General features: G+C 47.7%; 1 protein-coding gene across 2 annotated transcripts in view; it reads left to right on the top strand.

The window, feature by feature from the left end:
• The window catches only part of LOC127913471 (sodium/calcium exchanger 3-like), a 204,421-nt gene that overhangs the window by 12,487 nt on the left and 174,676 nt on the right, over positions 1-17,258 (top strand). For both annotated transcript variants that reach the window (XM_052485492.1, XM_052485491.1), the window contains exon 2: positions 10,950-12,885. In XM_052485492.1, coding sequence (XP_052341452.1) covers positions 10,950-12,885 — 1,936 coding nt within the window. The remainder of the gene's footprint in view (positions 1-10,949; positions 12,886-17,258) is intronic.

Raw genomic sequence — 17,258 nt, 5'->3', positions numbered from 1 at the left:
GCCAGAAGAGGCCCTGCCAGAAGAGGCCCTGCCAGAAGAGGCCCTGCTAGAAGAGCCCCTGCCACAAGAGACCTTGCCAAAAGAGACCCTGCACGAGGAGAGGCCCTGCCAGAAGAGGCTTTTCCAGAAGAGGCCCTGCAGGAAGAGGCTTTTCCAGAAGAGTCCCTGCCAGAAGTCTGGAGAGTTTTGTAGATTAAACTTCCTCTACTCTAAATCTGGAAAGGATTTTTGGTGCTTTAAATGTTGTGAATCTTTTACAAATCCTCCTCCAGCCCTATATTTATATTGATTTATTGATTTATATTATGTATACAGGTCCGATTATACTGTATTGGGTCGCAGCATTCCGATAACTTAGAGATAGATGATGGAGCAATTTGTAAAAGAGACTAAATTCTAGGCAGATACAGTATTAGGGTTGCAAAATTCTAGGCAGATACAGTATTAGGGTTGCAAAATTCTGGATATTTTCCCCCAAAATTCCCCGGACTTCCTACTTATTCCTCCATATTTCCAGGAATCTTCCAACCAGAATTTCTTGTGGAGAAAAAAAAACAACAACTGGGAATTTGGGACATGGACGGAATTTTTGTTCAACCTTAATACTGTATCTGCCTGGAATTTAGTCTTTTCCAAATTGCTCCATCATCTCTTTTTCAAAAGATAATACACATAAAACACTTATATATATGCCATTTAGCAGACGCTTTTATCCAAAGCGACTTACAGTCATGTGTGCATACATTCTACGTATGGGTGATCCCGGGAATCGAACCCACTACCCTGGCGTTACAAGTGCCATGCTCTACCAACTGAGCTACAGAAGGACCACTTGAAACACTCATAGAGCCTTTCCTCCCTTCACTACTTTCTAAACCCTTTAGGAATATGTGCGTTCGTAGGCAAAATGGCACGCCCTGATCTGCTTCACCTGTCCTTGTGCTCGTCTCCACCCCCCTCTAGGCGTCGCCCACCTCCACCCCATTATCCCCTGTGTATTTATACCTGTGCCGTCCTGTACCTTGACCTCTACTCTGGATTTATCGACCCCTGCCTGCCTTGACCTGTCGTTTTGCCTGCCCCCGTGGTTACAATAAACAGTGTTACTTCACACAGTCTGCACATGGGTCCTACCTTGATTCCTGACACAAAAAGACTCACCTGGAATGACACGAATTCCACATTGTATTTAAAAGGGGAAAGGGTCTTCTGTAATACAACTCGTAATCCTCAGTAGGCTTGAGGACAGAAACAGAGTGATCTGGTTAACGATGGTTGTAGAGATCGTTCTAATTGATCCTAAATTGGCTGTGTGCTTTAGGGGGCCTCAAGCGAGGTGTCTGGTTGAGATAGGACTGTGCAGGGGGCAAAACTTTGTAATAAATGTTCCCCGTTAGTTCTCAATAGCTTTAGAGACAGACAGACAGACAGACAGACAGACAGACAGACAGACAGCATATGAATTATAATTGTACATGATACAAGAAAAAACATGTGTGTGTGTGTGTGTGCGTCTGTGTGTGTGTGCGTGTGAGAGAGTTAGGCTACATGGAGGGGATTATTGAGTAGTTTGGTTCATCAGCCTGACCCCCAGTCTTCATGGTTCATCAGCCTGACCCCTAGTCTTCATGGAGATTACTGAGTAGTTTGGTTCATCAGCCTGACCCTCAGTCTTCATGGAGGGGATTATTGGGTAGTTTGGTTCATCAGCCTGACCCCCAGTCTTCAGGGAGGTTACTGAGTAGTTTGGTTCATCAGCCTGACCCCCAGTCTTCATGGTTCATCAGCCTGACCCCCAGTCTTCAGGGAGGTTACTGAGTAGTTTGGTTCATCAGCCTGACCCCCAGTCTTCATGGTTCATCAGCCTGACCCCCAGTCTTCATGGTTCATCAGCCTGACCCCCAGTCTTCATGGTTCATCAGCCTGACCCCCAGTCTTCATGGTTCATCAGCCTGACCCCCAGTCTTCATGGTTCATCAGCCTGACCCCCAGTCTTCAGGGAGGTTACTGAGTAGTTTGGTTCATCAGCCTGACCCCCAGTCTTCATGGTTCATCAGCCTGACCCCAGTCTTCATGGTTCATCAGCCTGACCCCAGTCTTCATGGTTCATCAGCCTGACCCCCAGTCTTCATGGTTCATCAGCCTGACCCCCAGTCTTCATGGTTCATCAGCCTGACCCCCAGTCTTCATGGTTCATCAGCCTGACACCCAGTCTTCATGGTTCATCAGCCTGACCCTCAGTCTTCATGGTTCATCAGCCTGACCCCCAGTCTTCATGGTTCATCAGCCTGACCCTCAGTCTTCATGGTTCATCAGCCTGACCCCCAGTCTTCATGGTTCATCAGCCTGACCCCCAGTCTTCAGGGAGGGGATTATAAGATGGTCATACCATGGATCATTGAGATAGCCCGAACGCTTCGGACGGTACAAACAGAAGTTGGAACATTGGCGGTACCGACTTCAGACGAGTCCATGTGACACTTGTAGGTCCCCGTGACACTTGTAGGTCCCCGTGACACTTGTGGGTCCCCGTGACACTTGTAGGTCCCCGTGACACTTGTAGGTCCCCGTGACACTTGTAGGTCCCCGTGACACTTGTAGGTCCCCGTGACACTTGTAGGTCCCCGTGACACTTGTGGGTCCCCGTGACACTTGTAGGTCCCCGTGACACTTGTAGGTCCCCATGACACTTGTGGGTCCCCGTGACACTTGTAGGTCCCCGTGACACTTGTGGGTCCCCGTGACACTTGTAGGTCCCCGTGACACTTGTAGGTCCCCGTGACACTTGTAGGTCCCCGTGACACTTGTGGGTCCCCGTGACACTTGTGGGTCCCCGTGACACTTGTAGGTCCCTGTGACACTTGTAGGTCCCCATGACACTTGTGGGTCCCCGTGACTCTTGTGGGGGTCCCCGTGACTCTTGTGGGGGTCCCCGTGACTCTTGTGGCGGTCCCCGTGACTCTTCTGGGGGTCCCCGTGTCTCTTCTGGGGGTCCCCGTGACTCTTGTGGGGGTCCCCGTGACACTTGTAGGTCCCCATGACACTTGTAGGTCCCCGTGACACTTGTAGGTCGTAGAGCAAAACAGAGGACACCATCGTGTTTGTGAGAGTCTCATATTTCCAGAATAGTTAGTAGGCCAAACTGTTCAGACGCTGTAGACATTTTTTGTGAGAAGACCGATTTTCGGGATGTCTCATGGTCTGACAAACACTGCTGTTGCTCTGCCGTTTTCCCCCGCAGATGTAGAAGGGAAAGAAAAGGGAAAAAGGGGGGATACCTAGTCAGTTGTCCAACTGAAATATATCTTCCTCATTTAACCCCCTGAATCAGAGAGGTGCCTTAATCGACATCCAGGTCTTCGGCGCACGGGGAACGGCGGGTTAACTGCCAATGCTCAGGGGAACGGCGGGTTAACTGCCAATGCTCAGGGGGGCAGAACGACAGATTGTTAGCTTGTCAGCTTGGGGATTCAAGGCCAACATAGGCAGATGTGGTGGATTGACATGCAGCCCATGCAGGAAGAATTATAGCCCATTCAAAAGCTAGATATCTCTCGCTTAAACTGTAGGATTTTGATGGGGATTTTTGTATTATGTTAATTAGATTGACGAGTCGACTCTTAAGGCTTGATGTATTTGCATTTGTAATGCACAAATTGAATAATTCATAAATTGAATTTGCATTTCAGGATTTGAAACTTAATTGAAATAATATTGTAAACCACGCTCTTTTGATGACTAACTTTGCTGGGTCTTGAAGACTTGTATTAATTTAGCAGATGGGGGATCTGTGAAACTCACTCCTCAGCCTGTAGTTTTCGCCCCTTACGCAATTGAAGAAGGCCTTTTTTTATTAATTGGACGATGGATTGGAATGCTTCAGGAGGGCAGTCACGTGTGTTTTCGAGACAGACGTCCTGATTTGGGGGCCTCCGAGTGGCACAGCGGTCTAAAGCATCACTACAGCTTGGGGTTTGATCCCAGCCGGCCGACCGGGAGTCCCATAGGGCGGCACACAAAACATAGGTGTTCCTTTTGTCCAGGTGTGAAAGGGCAGTGTGGAGTGCAATAGAGATTGCATCATCTGTGGCTCTTTTGGGCCGGTATGCAAATTGTAGCGGGTCTAGGGTTTCTGGAATAATGGTGTTGATGTGAGTCATGACCAGCCTTTTAAAGCACTTCATGGCTACAGACGTGAGTGATAATCATTTAGGCAGGTTACCTTCGCTTTCTTGGGCACAGGGACTATGGTGGTCTGCTTAAAACATGTAGGTATTACAGACTCAAACAGGGAGAGGTTGAAAATGTCAGTGAAGACACTCGCGAGTTGGTCAGCGCATGCTTGGAGTGCACGTCCTGGTAATCCATCTGGCCCTGCGGCCTTGTGAATGTTGACCTGTTTAAAGGTCTAACTCACATCGACTGTGGAGAGCATGATCACACAGTCGTCCGGAACAGCTGGGGCTCTCATGCATGCTTCAGTGTTACTTGCCTCGAAGCGAGCATAGAAGTAATTTAGCTTGTCTAGTAGGTTCGTGTCACTGGGCAGCTCTCGGCTGTGCTAACCTTTGTAGTCTGTAATAGTTTGCAAGCCCTGCCACATCCGACGAGCATCGGAGCCGGTGTAGTACGATTCGATCTTAGTCCTCTATTGACGCTTTGCCTGTTTGATGGTTCGTCGGAGGGCATAGCGGGATTTATTATAAGCTTCCGGGTTAGAGTCCCGGGAAGCGGCAGCTCTACCCTTTAGCTCAGTGCGGATGTTGCCTGTAATCCATGGTTTCTGATTTGGGTATGTACTTACAGTCACTGTGGGGACGACGTCATCGATGCACTTCTTGATGAAGCCAGTGACTGATGTGGTGTACTCCTCAATGCCATCGGAAGAATCCCGGAACATGTTCCAGTCTGTGTTAGTCATCAATGCACTTCTTGATGAAGCCAGTGACTGATGTGGTGTACTCCTCAATGCCATCGGAAGAATCCCGGAACATGTTCCAGTCTGTGTTAGTCATCGATGCACTTCTTGATGAAGCCAGTGACTGATGTGGTGTACTCCTCAATGCCATCGGAAGAATCCCGGAACATGTTCCAGTCTGTGTTAGTCATCGATGCACTTCTTGATGAAGCCAGTGACTGATGTGGTGTACTCCTCAATGCCATCGGAAGAATCCCGGAACATGTTCCAGTCTGTGTTAGTCATCGATGCACTTCTTGATGAAGCCAGTGACTGATGTGGTGTACTCCTCAATGCCATCGGAAGAATCCCGGAACATGTTCCAGTCTGTGTTAGTCATCGATGCATTTATTGATGAAGCCAGTGACTGATGTGGTGTACTCCTCAATGCCATCGGAAGAATCCCGGAACATGTTCCAGTCTGTGTTAGTCATCAATGCACTTCTTGATGAAGCCAGTGACTGATGTGGTGTACTCCCCAATGCCATCGGAAGAATCCCGGAACATGTTCCAGTCTGTGTTAGTCATCGATGCACTTCTTGATGAAGCCAGTGACTGATGTGGTGTACTCCTCAATGCCATCGGAAGAATCCCGGAACATGTTCCAGTCTGTGTTAGTCATCGATGCACTTCTTGATGAAGCCAGTGACTGATGTGGTGTACTCCTCAATGCCATCGGAAGAATCCCGGAACCAAAATCATAGGAACATGTTCCAGTCTAAACCGTGTTAGTCAGGATGCATTTATTGATGAAGCCAGTGACTGATGTATTGATTCTCAACCTTTCCTGGCTGAAAATACCAGGATGTTGTCTCTGGTGTTCCAGTCTGATTCTATCTGTCTCCGATGCCTTTATTGTTGTCTCAGTGACTGATGAGTTTGATTCTATTGATTCTCCTCTACCTTTCCTGGCTGACAAAGTACGGAATTGTCTCTGGTTACCACAGACAGAGTTTGTTCTATTGATTCTCCTCTACCTTTCCTGGCTGACAAAGTACCAGGATGTTGTCTCTGGTTACCACAGACAGAGTTTGATTCTATCTGTTCTCCTCTACCTTTCCTGGCTGACAAATACTGGATGTTGTCATGTTACCACAGACAGAGTTTGATTCTATTGATTCTCCTTACCTTTCCTGGCTGACAAAGTACCAGGATGATGTCTCTGGTTACCCAGACAGAGCCATTGAATCTGAATCTCCTCTACATTTTGGCTGACAAAGTCTGGATGTTGTCTCTGGTTACCACAGACAGAGTTTGATTCTATTGATTCTCCTCTACCTTTCCTGGCTGACAAAGTGACCAGGATGTTGTCTCTCAATTACCATTGAAGAGTTTGATTCTATCTGTTCTCCTCTACCTTTCCTGGCTGACAAAGTCAGGATGTTGTCTCTGGTTACCACAGAGACAGTTTGATTCTATCTGTTCTCCTCTACCTTTCCTGGCTGACAAAGTACCAGTCTCTGACAGATTGATTCTATCTGTTCTCCTCAATGCCATCCTGGCTGACAAAGTACCAGGATGTGTTCTCTGTGTTAGTCATCATGACATTTGATTCTATCTGAAGCTCCTCTACCTTTCCTGACTGATGTACCAGGGTGTTGTCTCTGGTACTAAGAACTGAATCTGCCATCTGAGAAGAATATATGAACATGTTCCAGTCTGTTTCTAAACTTGTACATCGTATGATACATTTACCATATGAAACTGAATACCAATATTGATGTGGTGTGCATTTTAATGAACCATCGGAAGAATCCTCCCCCTGCCTCCCACATGTCCTCCATGCCTCCCACTATCTCCCACCCCTGCCTCCCCTTCTTGATTGCCTCCCCTATCTCCTCCCCTATCTCCTCCCTGCCTCCCCCTATCTCCTCCCCCTGCCCCCTATCTCCTCCCCCTATCTCCTCCCCCTGCCCCCCTATCTCCTCCCCCTGCCTCCCATCTCCTCCCCCTGCCTCCCCCTATCTCCTCCCCTATCTCCCACATCGCCCCGACAGAAGCTTCCTCCCCCTGCCCCCAGGATCTTGTCTCCCCCACATCTCCTCCCCTATCTCCTCCCCCTGATTCCCCCTATCTGATTCCCACCCCTCCTCCCCTTTCTCCTCCCTGCCTGACAAATCTACCTCCCCTAGGATGTTGTCTCTGCGTTGCCACAGAGCAGTGTTTGATTCATCCAGAAAATCCTCCTTCTCATGTAAATGTTCTGTCCTGGCTGACAAATGTTCTCCGTTTTTGCTCTTACCACCGGATGTTGTCTCTGGAACCAAATGAGACATGGAGTTTGATTATACAGTGGGGAGAACAAGTATTTGATACCCTGCCGGTTTTTGCAGGTTTTCCTACTACAAAGCATGTAGAGGTCTGTATCTGTTCTCCTTTTTATCATAGGTACACTGTTGTCAACTGTGAGAGAGAATTTGAAAATCTTATATTATTTTCCTCTTAGCATTTTATTGTATTTTTTTATTTAATGTATTTTTATTTATAAACCTGGATGTATCAAATCTTGTTCTCCACAGAGACAGACTTTGCTCCCATTCTATTTGGTTCTCCTCTACCTTTCCTGGTTTTCTTATATCAAAGTACCAGGATGTTGTCTTTTTTTGGTGCTATTTATGAATGCCAGATTCAATATTTGAATCACAAAAAATTAAAAAATAAATATATATTTTTTTATATCTAAAGGGGTCCTACAATTCCTAATGAAATAGTCATACCATGAATCATTAAGCTATCTTAAAACAAGTCCATATGCTTAGTCGAACCCCCCCCCCAACCCCCCACCCTACGGCTTAGACTTTTTTGTGATGAAATAGCTTCATTTCCTGCGAATGCCTTCAGCTGCGGACACATGGGCCTATTTCTCCATCTGGGAAATGTACACATTTATTTGCATGACTTGAGCTGTAGCCCAGAAAAATGCCATGTTTTATTCAACGTCTGAGTTCAAAACATTAAGAACACCAGCTTTTCCATGACATAGACTGAAAGGTGAATCCAGGATGAAAGCTGTGATCCCTGATTGATGTTAAATCCACAGATCAGTGTTTGATTCTTATCTTGATGGTTTCCTCTACCATTCCTGAATGCTGACAAAATGTACCTTTGAACAGGATTTGGTGTCTGCCAGACCTTGGACCACAGGGAGGGTGCAGTGCAGAGTTGATGTCCTATTGTTTCTATACTATAAGTCTGATCTCTGTATTGAGCAAGTACAGAGATGGACTGTCCTATTGTTTCTAGACTATAAGTCTGATCTCTGTATTTCCTGGCCAAGACAAAGTGGACTGTCCTATTGTTTCTATACTATAAGTCTGTTTCCTCTGATAGGTTACCACAGACAGAGTTTGACTGTCCTATTGTTTCTATACTCTACCTTCTCTGGCTGACAGAGTGGACTGTCCTATTGTTTCTATACTATAAGTCTGATCTCTGTATTGTAGCAGACAGAGTTTGATTCCTATCTGTTTCTCCTACCTTTCTCTGGCTGACAAAGTACAGAGGATGTTGTTTCTATACTATAAGTCTACCACAGAGACAGAGTGGACTGTCCTATTGTTTCTATACTATAAGTCTGATCCTGTATCCAAGTACCTTTCCTATACTGGTCTGACAAGCCAAGTACAGATGGATGTCCTATTGGTTCTATACTATAAGTCTGACCATTGTAGAAGTACAGAGTGGACTGTCCTATTGTTCTCCTATAAGTCTGACCTTTCCTGGCTGACAAAGTGGACTGTCAGGATACTATAAGTCTGTCTCTGTATTGTACCACAGAGACAGAGTGGATGTCCTATTGTTCTCCTATACCTTTCCTGTATGACAAAGTACAGAGGGACTGTCCTGTTCTATACTATAAGTCTGTTCCACAGGACAGAGAGTGGACTGTCTATTGATTCTCCTATAAGTCTGTTCCTGGCTGACAAAGTACAGAGGGACTGTCCTGTTTCTCTGGTCTGACCTGTATTGTAGAAGACAGAGTTTGACTGTCCTATTGTTCTATACTATAAGTCTGATATCTGTATGACAAAGTACAGAGTGGACTGTCCTATTGTTTCTATACTATAAGTCTGATCTCTGTATTGTAGCCAAAACAGAGTGGACTGTCCTATTGTTCTATACTATAAGTCTGAAACTGATTGTACATCAATATTCAATTTAAATGTCTGATCTCATTTGTAATTACAGAACTGTCCTATTGGTTCTATACTATAAGTCTGATCCTCCCAGAGCCTCCCTATTGGTTCTATACTATAAGTCCCATAGGTGCCTCCCTATTGGTTCTATACTATAAGTCTGTTCCCCTGATAGGTGCAAGTACAGAGTGGACTGTCCTATTGTTTCCCCCTATCTGATCTCTGTATTGTAGCCAAGTCCTGTCCTGTTGTTTCTATACTATAAGTCTGATCTCTGTCCAAGTACAGAGTGGACTGTCCTATTGGTTCTATACTATAAGTCTGATCTCTGTATTGTAGCCCCAGAGTGGACTGTCCTATTGTTCTATACTATAAGTCTGATATCTGTATTGTAGCCCAGAGTGGACTGTCCTGTTGTTTCTATACTATAAGTCTGATCTCTGTATTGTCCTCAGAGTGGACCCTGTTGTTTCTATCTATAAGTCTGATCTCTGTATTGTAGCCAAGTACAGAGTGGACTGTCCTATTGGTTCTATACTATCTCTGATCTCTGTATCTCCAAGTACCCCTGGACTGTCCTATTGGTTCTATACTATAAGTCTGTTCCCACTGATTGCCAGAGTGGACTGTCCTATTGGTTCTATACTATAAGTCTGTTCCTCTGATAGGTGCAAGTACAGAGTGGACTGTCCTATTGTTTCTATACTATAAGTCTGATCTCTGTATTGTAGCCAAGTACAGAGTGGACTGTCCTATTGTTTCTATACTATAAGTCTGATCTCTGTATTGGTGCAAGTACAGAGTGGACTGTCCTATTGTTTCTATACTATAAGTCTGATCTCTGTATTGTAGCCAAGTACAGAGTGGACTGTCCTATTGTTTCTATACTATAAGTCTGATCTCTGTATTGTAGCCAAGTACAGAGTGGACTGTCCTATTGTTTCTATACTATAAGTCTGTTTCCTCTGATAGGTGCAAGTACAGAGTGGACTGTCCTATTGTTTCTATACTATAAGTCTGATCTCTGTATTGTAGCCAAGTACAGAGTGGACTGTCCTATTGTTTCTATACTATAAGTCTGATCTCTGTATTGTAGCCAAGTACAGAGTGGACTGTCCTATTGTTTCTATACTATAAGTCTGATCTCTGTATTGTAGCCAAGTACAGAGTGGACTGTCCTATTGTTTCTATACTATAAGTCTGATCTCTGTATTGTAGCCAAGTACAGAGTGGACTGTCCTATTGTTTCTATACTATAAGTCTGATCTCTGTATTGTAGCCAAGTACAGAGTGGACTGTCCTATTGTTTCTATACTATAAGTCTGTTCCCTCTGATAGGTGCAAGTGCAGAGTGGACTGTCCTATTGTTTCTATACTATAAGTCTGTTTCCTCTGATAGGTGCAAGTACAGAGTGGACTGTCCTATTGTTTCTATACTATAAGTCTGATCTCTGTATTGTAGCCAAGTACAGAGTGGACTGTCGTTGTGTTGTTGATGTTATTTCTCACACTCTGTTGTCGTCTGTTGATGTTATGTCTAATCTCTCTCTCTCTCCCTCTCCCTCTCTCTCTCTCTCTCTCTCTCTCTCTCTCTCTCTCTCTCTCTTTCTCTTTCTCTCTCTCGCCCTCTCTCACTCTCTCTCTCTCTCTCTTTTTCTCTTTCTCTCTGTCGCTCTCACTCACTCTCTTTCTCTCTCTCTCTCTTTTTCTCACTCTCTCTCTCTCACTCTCTCTCGCTTTTTCTCTCTTTCTTGCTCTCTCTGTCTCTCTCTCTCTGTCTCTCTCTCTCTGTCTCTCGCTGTCTCTCTGTATCTCTCTCTCTCGCTGTCTCTCTCTTTCTCTCTCTCTCTTTCTAGGTGTTGTGAGGTATCAACGACAGCCCAGTGCTGGATCCCAGAGGCCTTGTCAGTGTGGTAAGGACCCCCTGGACCCCCGAGGGTGGATGGAGCGCTTCAGGCCGAGGCTGACGAGGCTGGGGCAAGGGATCAGGACCGGGTCGTCGTCCTCTTACCCAGCATGCCTCTGGTTGGGCCTGCTCTCTGTGGCCGCCGCCTTCCTGTGCGCAGAGGGCGATCGCACCACCCCCAGCCCCGCCATCACAGACTCCCACAATGCCACCTGCTCCGAAGGCACGTCCAGGTGCAAGCCAGGAATTGTCTTGCCCATCTGGTACCCTGAGGACCCTTCCATGGGGGATAAGATGGCCCGAGTCATCGTCTACTTCGTAGCTATGATCTACATGTTCCTGGGAGTGTCCATCATAGCAGACCGCTTCATGGCAGCCATCGAGGTCATCACCTCCCAGGAGAAGGAGATTATTATTAAGAGAGCCAACGGAGAGACCACCACCGCTACCATCAGAATCTGGAACGAGACGGTCTCCAACCTGACCCTCATGGCCCTGGGTTCTAGTACCCCTGAGATCCTGCTGTCTGTCATCGAAGTCTGCGGACACGACTTCGTAGCTGGCGAGCTGGGGCCGTCTACGATCGTCGGCAGCGCTGCCTTCAACATGTTCGTGATCATCGGCCTGTGTGTGTCTGTGATCCCCGAGGGAGAGACGAGGAAAGTGAAACATCTCAGAGTGTTCTTTGTGACGGCGGCGTGGAGTATCTTCGCCTACATCTGGCTCTACATGATCCTGGCGGTGTTCAGTCCCAACGTGGTCCAGATATGGGAGGGGCTGCTAACCCTGGCCTTCTTCCCCATCTGTGTCATCCTGGCCTGGCTAGCCGACCGACGACTCCTCTTCTACAAGTTCATGCACAAGAAGTACCGCGCCGACAACCACCGTGGCGTCATCATCGAGACCGAGCACGAGCGCTCCAAGAGCATCGAGATGATGGACGGTGGCGGCAAGATGGTCAACTCACACTTCGCCCACGACGGAGGCGCCGCCCATAACCTCATCAGCCTGATCGAGGGGAAAGAAGTGGACGAGTCTCGGCGGGATATGATCCGGATCCTGAAGGACCTGAAGCAGAAACACCCAGAGAAGGAGATGGACCAGCTGGTAGAGATGGCTAACTACTACGCCTTGTCCCACCAGCAGAAGAGCCGAGCCTTCTACCGCATCCAGGCCACGCGCATGATGACGGGCGCCGGGAACATCCTGAAGAAGCACGTGGCGGAGCAGACCAAGAGGAGCGCCAGCGTACAGGAAGTGTGCGTGGTAGGGGAGGAAGTCGAGGAGTACGTGTCACGGATCGCCTTCGAACCCTCCGTGTACCAGTGCCTGGAGAACTGTGGCGCCGCCCTGCTGGCCATCTCCAGGAAGGGTGGCGACATGGCCAAGACCATCTATGTTGACTACAAAACAGAGGACGGCTCAGCCAACGCCGGCGCCGACTACGAGTTCACAGAGGGCACGGTGGTGTTCAAGCCCGGCGAGTTCATCAAGGAGATCAGCATCGGCATCATCGATGACGACATCTTCGAGGAGGACGAGCACTTCTTTGTGCGTCTCAGCAACGTGCGCCTGTTGGAGTCTGACGAGGACGAGACACTACTGTCTCCGAACTCTCTCCCGTACCCCAAGGCCCTGCTGGGGTTCCCTGCCATCGCCACTGTTACCATCCTGGACGACGACCACGCCGGGATATTCACCTTCGAGACCGACACCTGTCACGTGAGTGAGAGCGTGGGCGTGATGGAGGTGAAGGTGCTGAGGACTTCGGGGGCGAGGGGAACAGTCATCGTGCCATATCGTACCATGGAGGGGATCGCCAAGGGAGGAGGGGAGGACTTTGAGGACACCTACGGAGAACTGGAGTTCAGGAACGATGAGACCTGGTAAGACGATCTACTATATTTTAGTTTGATTGATTTATAGACTGATTGATTGATTATCCAACCATCGATTGTTGTCCAGCCCGGAGACAACAGTATGCGGGGGTTGGGCTGCTGTGTATTCTCTACATTTAAATGATTTTGGAAGAGAAAGGCTTTATTGGTGGGGGAAAGTTGGCTGGTGGGACAAGGTCGGCCATTTTAGCAGTGGTGATGAATGTGTATATGCTGTGTATTTTTGTTTTACGTTTAGTTGCCTGACATGAACTGCTAAGATCAGTACTTTATTTACAAAAGGGGTGGGATTGGTCGGTTGGTTGATGGGGATGGGATTGGTCGGTTGGTTGATGGGGTGGATTTGGTCGGTTGGTTGATGGGGATGGGATTGGTCGGTTGGTTGATGGGGTGGGATTGGTCGGTTGGTTGATGGGGGTGGGATTGGTCGGTTGGTTGATGGGGTGGGATTGGTCGGTTGGTTGATGGGGGTGGGATTGGTCGGTTGGTTGACGGGGTGGGATTGGTCGGTTGGTGGATGGGGTGGGATTGGTTGGTTGGTTGATGGGGTGGGATTGGTCGGTTGGTTGATGGGGTGTGATTGGTCGGTTGGTTGATGGGGTGGATTTGGTCAGATGGTTGATGGGGTGGGATTGGTCGGTTGGTTGATGGTGTGGGATTGGTCGGTTGGTTGATGGTGTGGGATTGGTCGGTTGGTTGATGGGGGGGATTGGTCGGTTGGTTGATGGGGTGTGATTGGTCGGTTGGTTGAAGGGGTGTGATTGGTCGGTTGGTTGATGGGTTGTGATTGGTCGGTTGGTTGATGGGGTGGGATTGGTCGGATGGTTGATGGGGTGGGATTGGTTGGTTGGTTGATGGGGTGGGATTGGTTGGTTGGTTGATGGGGTGGGATTGGTCGGTTGGTTGATGGGGTGGATTTGGTCGGTTGGTTGGTTGATGGGGATGGGATTGGTTGGTTGGTTGATGGGGTGGATTTGGTCGGTTGGTTGATGGGGTGGATTTGGTCGGTTGGTTGATGGGGTGGATTTGGTCGGTTGGTTGATGGGGATGGGATTGGTCGGTTGGTTGGTTGATGGGGTGGGGTTGGTTGGTTGTTGGTGTGAGATTGGTCGGTTGGTTGATGGGGTGGGATTGGTCGGTTGGTTGATGGGGTGTGATTGGGATCGGCCATTTTAGTTATGGTAATGAATGATGTATATGTATATTTGAAATGTATTTGCCTGTAGGGAAAGATGACATGCCAGGATGCCTGCCGACAGGATAGGATGTGTGTTACTATGTTTATTTGCCTGTTTTTAATCAGGTACAGCTCCTTAACTGAATTAACTAATCATGAATTCAGAATGATGTTTTGTATGTTTGTGGATGGTGTGTTTGTAGAGGGGTGTGTTTGTAGAGGGGTGTGTTTGTGGATGGTGTGTTTGTAGAGGGGTGTGTTTGTGGAGGGGTGTGTTTGTGGAGGGTGTGTTTGTAGAGGGTGTGTTTGTAGAGGGTGTGTTTGTAGAGGGTGTGTTTGTAGAGGGTGTGTTTGCAGAGGGTGTGTTTGCAGAGGGTGTGGTGGTAGAGGGGTGTGTTTGTAGAGGGGTGTGTTTGTAGAGGGGTGTGTTTGTAGAGAGTGCATTTGTAGAGTGTATTTGTAGAGAGTGTGTTTCTAGAGGGGGTGTTTGTAGAGGGTGAGTTTGTAGAGAGTGTATTTGTAGAGTGTATTTGTAGAGAGTGTGTTTGTAGAGAGTGTGTTTCTAGAGGGGGTGTTTGTAGAGGGTGAGTTTGTAGAGAGTGTATTTGTAGAGAGTGTGTTTGTAGAGGGTGAGTTTGTAGAGGGTGTGTCCAATGACATTTTGTGAAAGTTACCAGAATTGTGCGAACATAGATATACAGTAGCTTTAGGTGTTTTTGCATTGCAGACATCGTCTGACCCGTGTGGGCTCACACTTCCACTATACGCGTCACGTTGCTTTGCCATTCTACCTGATACACAGACCGTGTTATTTTTGAGAGTGGAAGTGTTAACCCACACAGGTCACGGAGGAGCAGAGAGGAAGAGGAGAGGAGAGGAGAGGAGAGGAGGGGAAGAGGAGAGGAGAGGAAGAGGAGAGGAGAGGAGAGGAGGGGAGAGGAGAGGAGAGGAGAGGAGAGGAGAGGAGAGAGGAGAGAGGAAGAGGAGAGGAGAGGAGAGGAAAGGAGGGGAAGAGGAGAGGAGAGGAGAGGAGAGGAAGAGGAGAGGAGAGGAAAGGAGGGGAAGAGGAGAGGAGAGGAAGAGGAGAGGAGAGGAGAGGAAGAGGAGAGGAGAGGAGAGGGAGAGGAGAGGAGGGAGAGGAGAGGAGAGGAGAGGAGAGGAGAGGAGAGGAGAGGAGAGGAGAGGAGAGGAGAGGAGAGGGAGAGGAGAGGAGAGGAGAGAGGAGAGGAGAGGAGAGGAGAGGAAGAGAGAGAGGAAGAGGAGAGGAGAGGAGAGGAGAGGAGAGGAGAGGAGAGGAGAGGAGGGAAGAGGAGAGGAGAGGAGAGAGGAGAGGAGAGGAGAGGAGAGGAAAGGAGAGGAGAGGAAGAGGAGAGGAGGGGAAGAGGAGAGGAGAGGAAGAGGAGAGGAGAGGAGGGAAGAGGAGAGGAGAGGAGAGGAGAGGAAGGGAGAGGAGAGGAGAGGAGAGGAGAGGAAGAGGAGATGAGAGGAAGAGGAGAGGAGGGAAGAGGAGAGGAGAGGAGAGGAGAGGAGAGGAGAGGAGAGGAAAGGAAAGGAAAGGAAAGGAAGGAGGAGGAAGAGGAGAGGAGAGGAGAGGAGAGGAGAGGAGAGGAAGAGGAGAGGAGAGGAGGGGAAGAGGAGAGGAGAGGAGAGGAGAGGAAGAGGAGAGGAGAGGAGAGGAGAGGAGAGGAAGAGGAGAGGAGAGGAAAGGAGGGGAGGGGAAGAGGAGAGGAGGGGAAGAGGAGAGGAGAGGAAGAGGAGAGGAGAGGAGAGGAGTGGGGGAGAAGGGAACATATCGTACTGATTTGATTGTCCCGGATTTAGCTTTACTATGTTAAGTCTAGTCTATGACACCAGGCTGGTGGGTTGCATGCAACTCATCACTCATGGTCCTTAAGTAACCTCTTCTGCTAATCCTACTGTTTTTGTTTTCCTAATGCTGATGCACGCTCTGGCTGTCTGTTTTCTGGAGAATATAGACTATTGATATTAATATAGACTATATATATTGTTGACAGATGTACCTGTAGTGTACTATATTGTTGACAGATGTACCTGTAGTGTACTATATTGTTGACAGATGTACCTGTAGTGTACTATATTGTTGACAGATGTACCTGTAGTGTACTATATTGTTGACAGCGCTAACTGTAGTGTACTATATTGTTGACAGATGTACCTGTAGTGTACTATATTGTTGACAGATGTACCTGTAGTGTACTATATTGTTGACAGATGTACCTGTAGTGTACTATATTGTTGACAGATGTACCTGTAGTGTACTATATTGTTGACAGATGTACCTGTAGTGTACTATATTGTTGACAGATGTACCTGTAGTGTACTATATTGTTGACAGATGTACCTGTAGTGTACTGGCCTACTGACCGACCTGTCTGATGACCTACTGACCAATCTGTCTGATAACCTACTGACCGACCTGTCTGATGACCTACTGACCAATCTGTCTGATAACCTACTGACCAATCTGTCTGATGACCTACTGACCAATCTGTCTGATAACCTACTGACCGACCTGTCTGATGACCTACTGACCAATCTGTCTGATAACCTACTGACCAATCTGTCTGATAACCTACTGACCGACCTGTCTGATGACCTACTGACCAATCTGTCTGATAACCTACTGACCAATCTGTCTGATGACCTACTGACCAATCTGTCTGATAACCTACTGACCAATCTGTCTGATAACCTACTGACCAATCTGTCTGATAACCTACTGACCAATCTGTCTGATAACCTACTGACCGACCTGTCTGATAACCTACTGACCAATCTGTCTGATAACCTACTGACCAATCTGTCTGATAACCTACTGACCAATCTGTCTGATGACCTACTGACCGACCTGTCTGATAACCTACTGACCAATCTGTCTGATAACCTACTGACCAATCTGTCTGATGACCTACTGACCAATCTGTCTGATGACCTACTGACCGACCTGTCTGATGACCTACTGACCAATCTGTCTGATGACCTACTGACCAATCTGTCTGATGACCTACTGACCAATCTGTCTGATGACCTACTGACCAATCTGTCTGATGACCTACTGACCAATCTGTCTGATAACCTACTGACCGACCTGTCTGATAACCTACTGACCAATCTGTCTGATGACCTACTGACCGACCTGTCTGATAACCTACTGACCAATCTG

The sequence above is a fragment of the Oncorhynchus keta genome, chromosome 29 (assembly GCF_023373465.1).
Source record: "Oncorhynchus keta strain PuntledgeMale-10-30-2019 chromosome 29, Oket_V2, whole genome shotgun sequence".
Classification (NCBI taxonomy): Eukaryota; Metazoa; Chordata; class Actinopteri; order Salmoniformes; family Salmonidae; genus Oncorhynchus; species Oncorhynchus keta.
The sequence above is the reverse complement of the archived record's forward strand: the minus strand, read 5'-3'. Positions and strand labels throughout refer to the sequence as shown.